General features: G+C 43.5%; 1 protein-coding gene across 17 annotated transcripts in view; it reads right to left on the bottom strand.

The window, feature by feature from the left end:
• dachd (dachshund d) overlaps positions 1-5,656 on the bottom strand; it is a 182,601-nt gene that overhangs the window by 13,752 nt on the left and 163,193 nt on the right. For all 17 annotated transcript variants that reach the window (XR_001761270.2, XR_001761271.2, XR_003052200.1 and 14 more), the window contains one exon: positions 1,010-1,155. Coding sequence is in view for 13 of the 17 variants with exons in the window: in XM_017039797.2 (XP_016895286.1) it covers positions 1,010-1,155 (146 nt within the window). In the remaining 4 variants the exon portion in view is untranslated. The remainder of the gene's footprint in view (positions 1-1,009; positions 1,156-5,656) is intronic.

Below are 5,656 nucleotides of genomic sequence, written 5' to 3' on the forward strand. Positions count from 1 at the left end.
AGGAGCCCTGGATGATTCTGACCCCCTTAGGTCACCGCTCCGTACAGGAGCTGTGGGACTCAGCCCTAAAATATCCAGGCCTGGCTTTATTGGGAGACATAAGATGAAGTAGCTCCTGGATGTCGTTCCAGTCTGTTAAGCAGAGGGTAAAGAGTTTATAAGGCCTGGGTGAACTTCTCCTCACTTTATTTTACTTCTCTGCTGCAGGAGGGCGACTAATAAATCCACTGTATTTGCCTCTGTTGCATTTTTAGCCTGCGCTTAGGGAAGGGAATGAAAAATATGAATGACAACGATCTCATCATATATCAATTACATCGCCGCCAGTCCAAACATCCCCCTGACGGCCCCTCAAACTGAAACATACTACAATACAGTAGCCATTTTTTTTATTGCAATTATTCCCAACACACGCCTGCAATTATACCAAATGCAGTGGTCTATAACTTACTAATTGTTGATTCATCTGACCCCAATCTATTCCAAGTGGCTTTATCTTCATTTTCTGCTTGGCTTCATTTTGTTGATTTGTATATAAATATTCAGAACAGAGATCATTATCAAAAACGACACACACTGGGCTGCTGAGAGCGAGCGAGCGAGCGCGGGGTTTACTTGTGGCTCCGCTAATTACCGCAGAAGAAAAGTCTGATGCCGATGGCACAAGTGCAACGAGAAGAGTGCAGCAGTGAACACACATCATTAAACCCAGACACAAGGCAAATACACTCAGCTTTCTGATTGAAAGGGGCTGAAATTAACTCTGAGCTGCATCGTGATGTAAAGTCGCCATCTACTGAGATAACACAGTGGTCAAGGGGCCACAACTGTGGCTCTGCCTGGTGTTCGTGTTAGCTCCTGTTTGTCTGTCTCGCACAACCACAGAGTCATGTTTAAATAGACTGTTCATGGAGTCCAGGCTACGGCCCATGGTCCAGACACGGCTACACCAAACACTGGTACAAGGTAAAAAGCGGGCCATATTAGCCAACAGACTTTGTGACAATACCTGTATGTTTGTGAGCAGAGTCTCTATTGATGACAGACCATCTGGGAAGAGAAATGGTGAAGGGAAACCTGGAGGTAGAGCCTGTCCGGCCAATGACAACCTCTCGTAGCTGTCTCTGGCTGTTGGAGTGCACAGGGGGTTGTCTTCTGTGGAGACAATACAGTAGCGTTGACAAGAGATTCATCTTTGGTACAGTAAAACATGGTTCATGTGTGCACCTGAAAAATGGGATAACATGTGAGTGCAGGGTTGAACCACGCTGACCCTGACTTGAACCAGGAGCTACAACCATGTGTGTATTGATCTCTTGTTAGAAATACAGCAGAGCAGCATTTTAAGAGATTCCTTTGTGTTTGACTGCAGGGTTAAACATTCTCCACCAGGACGTAAATCCAGCTTCATTTAAGACATGTCATATGGACAGTAAAAAAATCAAAAGCAGACCTGCCGTTCAACCCCAAAAGGCTTAGGGTTTCTTTGTGTATGCACACACGAGTGCCTGTCAAAGCTAAAAATGACATCATACTCCATTCATCACAGGCAGAGGGGTAGAGCCCTGCCATCTGCTGTCCAGCCTCCTCACCGGGGCCTCCAAGGAGCAGGAGCAGGAGGAGGAGGAGGAGGGCAGTAATACAGACACAGACTGGTCAGAATACAGTGAGTGCAGAAGCTGCTGCTGCTGCTGCTGTTGTTCTCCCATCAGATCTGACATGTTTTCTATCCAGCCAGCTATCAAGGCAACAAAAGTGTGGCCATCTTGCAGAGCGATACTTTGTTCTACACATCGGTTTTCAAATGGTCTCTGTAGGAAGTCCTCACCATCAGCAGCAAAAAAAAAAAAAAAAAATATTTGTAATGTGTAACCCTGGCTGCGTTCTCTCTGCTCTCATCTTCTATTCATATCTGTTTATGTGGCAGGCTGAGGCTTGTACATACAGCAGCGATTGGAGCTGAACAGCCCTGTCTGCCTCCCCCCCCTCCGCCTCTCCCTCTCCCTCCCATCAATATTCACCGACGCCAGCCAAGTGCTGGGAACAGCTGGTCTTACATTAATTAGTTTAAAGTATTTATTTCACCCATCCTCAGAGCAGATTGAGCAAAAACATTGGAGATTATTTCAAGCATCTGCAAATGCCCTGGAAACATCTCCAGCGCCAAAAGTGGAGTGTTAGGATTCACAGTTTAGGTTTGTAATTTAGAGAATGTTTTTTTTCCACTCTCTATCTGTGTGTGTGTGTGTGTGTGTGTGAGGGAGGGAGGGAGACAGAAAGAGAGGGTAGAAGACGGTGAAATATGCACCGCTGGTCCGTGGAGAGCGTAAACAACCTTTCTCCCTTTTTCAGATGGAGTTCACTACTGTTGATTAATTAGAATGGATGGTTGCCTAATGGATTAAAATTTGTTTATAATTTGACTTCATAAAAATAATGAATTGCCTACTTTTAAGAAGCCACTCCTGTGGTAATTTGTTTTGTTTGGTGCAGTCCTGTCGGCGGCATTTGAGGTGGGCGTCGGGGTGGAGACGTGGAAAACGTACACTCCCTCTCGTGCGGTGGCGAAACATGAAAGTCCTATTTTATCTCCATGAAGTAACTAATCAAATATCAAAAGCATTACAGTTGGCTCCAGCTCAGGTTGATACAGATGTATTGCAGGCATTATAATGCTTGCATCACCCACCTCCAATAAAATCACCATAACAACTAGAGACGTTAGTAGACCTCGGGGAAAGGTCTGCTGTTGTAGCTTTGTAATTGATTTGTACTGTAGGCACTTTGTCCCTTATTTAGTGTTGGCATTAATCATAAATCATTGCTTTAACAAACTCTGGCTTCCCGCTCAGCAGGCCTCCTCTCAAACACAATGTTGGATCACACAGAATATTTGATGGCTTTGTTGCAGGGGAAACAACCTGTCATGCTCTGGGAAAAGCAAACAGCGTGTTTTGTTCGACAGACTCTGACTACCGTTCAGCACCTCATGTCAGATAACATTTCCAGCAGCAGCAGCTGTGCATAAAATAGAGACAGATTGAAACCAAAACTAAAGTTAAAAAAGAAAAATCTAAAGCTAAGAATAACCACCAACACAACGGTCGACGAGTTCAATCCGTTCCACAGCAGCACTCGTATCTCGTTTGCATATTTATGACATAAATAAACAAATATATTGATAATATAAAATAATAATAATTAAGAAAACATTTTATATTATTGTTATAAAAAATAACCCAGTGTCGGGCCACTAATATACAGTATATATATATATATATTTTTTTTTATTTATTTAAATAAACACAAAGTTCATGACAAACTCTGCAGCTGCTTTAGTTTCAGAGTGTGACTTCCCCACACTGTACAACTGAGTGGATGCCAGTCCTCGGTTAAGCAATCGTAACTAGATCATTCCTCGTATCATGAGGAAAATCTTGCAATAGTTGTCTCCTCGTAACTTTGAAAACTTTTCGGGGAGCTTATATCTAGGTGTTCCACTGTACATTTACATTTAAACCATTGTTTCAAAGACAGAAGAAAAAAAGTGATCAAAATATTGTTCCTAAGTACTTTTCATATATTTGTTTAATATCATACACACATCATTTGGGACAGTGAGTTCTCTGGTGCAAAACCTTCCATAGTCATTGGGTTAACTTGACTAGGCAGGTGGGCAGCATCATAGTCTAGGACATGAAAACACCAGAAGAGGAAAAAGTTCCCCAAAACACAAAACAAACAAAAGAAAGCAAACGTAGCACAATGCAGAGCATGGCGTAAACACCGTACAGTGGGTGGAGGCCGTCATAAACTGAGGAGCCTGTGTACTATAACCACAGTAATTTACACTGATTTAAACTGAGCATCATCCTTGGGAAAAGACTTGACGTGCTATTAGTTGTTACCCAGAGAAACATTATATTCCTAAAGTATGTCATGACAATAACACTCGTACTCTCTAATGCAGTACCGTCCACAGTCTCAAAGGTCTCAGAGCAGCAGTTTACACCTCGGGCCTTTATGCAAATATAGTAACAAACATGCAGTGACATTCATTGTCTACTGCAGTATGAAACAGTTACCTCTTCTCTGCCAAACTAAAGCTTTGGTGGAACCTTGATTTTCATTCTCAAGCCTCCAAACAGTTAACCTGGTGAACGAGAAACCAGACTGATGGCCACAGTTGTGGGTTTGATTCCAGACTTTGCAGGTTATTACTGTCAGTAGGTATAAGGCAAAACTGTTAGTGTGAAATGCCCTGAGTGGTCATCAGGACTAGAAACCACTTCCTGTTATCTTTAGGACCCGAAGACATCAACCATCAACCCAAACAGTCTAAATCTGTTCTCTGATATTGTCCTGATGAATCCAAGTTTAAAATGCCTCCTAACATACAGTTAATGACATATTTAATAGATGTGAAACCCTCACTTTTTGAAATGAGGGTTGTAGGAGACTAATTCAATCGACATTATCAGAGCAGACGTGATGAAAGTCAAATGTAAATTCCTGCAAACAAGACCCGCACTCTCCTTGCTCCATTTTTACCCAGTGCCTGGCTGCAAACTCTGGCATGTGTTTGCATGTTTATTTCTCACCAGCGCTCCAGAATCATTGACTTCAACTTAATTACAGCGACAGGCGTCGGAGTGATGGGGGCCAGCGGAATGGAGTGCTCTGTTTCCAGGTGATATTTCTCCTCGCTAGCAGGGCTGCCAACAGCAGCTGTGACAGCCTCTTGTGCTCACCGTACACTAAAGGTACAGTTAAGGCCCCTTGCCTGTGAAATACTGTGTGGAAAAACACTCTCAGGTCACCCCTGTCACAAATAACATTTCATGCACAACTGTTTCGGCGGATAATAGGAGCCACAAATAAAAATGGGACGCTGTAAATACAATGCATTCTGAATGAAATGCCATAATTTAAAACAAACCCCCCCCCACACACCTCACCCCCGCTCGCCTCCCTGGCTCCGTCCTCCTCCTCCACCCTGCTCTCAATAGCTGCAGAGGGAGTCCTTGACAGTGTGCTAGCAATGATGAATCACCTATCCAGTTAATTTTCTCACTCCTCATGTGTTGTGCTGCTAAAACAGGGGCCCAGGAATTGACTTGACAAACTATGAATGTAAAAAATATCACTTGGAGGGATCTGGGCTTATCTCCAATTTACATGTTATTAGATTTGTGTTGCAAGTGGCACTTGGACCGAGAAAAGCTAAGGCAAAAAAAAAGATGGGGCACATGATAACCAGAGATAAAACATGTCTAAAACCCACTTGAAAGGCTTTGAAATATTTGATAGAAAGTCACGGGGAGAGGAGCAGAAATAACTTGGCCTGATTTAAAATGTGACAGACACACATTGCAATCTGTGGTAAATCTAGAAGAAACCTTGGGAAATTTAGCTGCAATCTTTGGATAAATAGCTGTAATTGACCTTGGGAGTTGAAAATGTGCCATATGTTTCTGGTTCCTGTGTTTGAAACTGGGTCCCTTAGGACGTTTCAGCAGAGGAAAGACAGCGTGAGCAGGGAAGGAGAGAAAGACGCAGAAAGAAAACTGAGAAAAAGAGAGGCAGAGAGAGAGAGAGAGAGAGGGCGGGGGGGGGGGGGGGGGGGGGGACGAGGCCGGGGAGGTGGGGGAGACGG

This window comes from Cynoglossus semilaevis, chromosome 16, assembly GCF_000523025.1.
Source record: "Cynoglossus semilaevis isolate Cse_v1.0 chromosome 16, Cse_v1.0, whole genome shotgun sequence".
Classification (NCBI taxonomy): Eukaryota; Metazoa; Chordata; class Actinopteri; order Pleuronectiformes; family Cynoglossidae; genus Cynoglossus; species Cynoglossus semilaevis.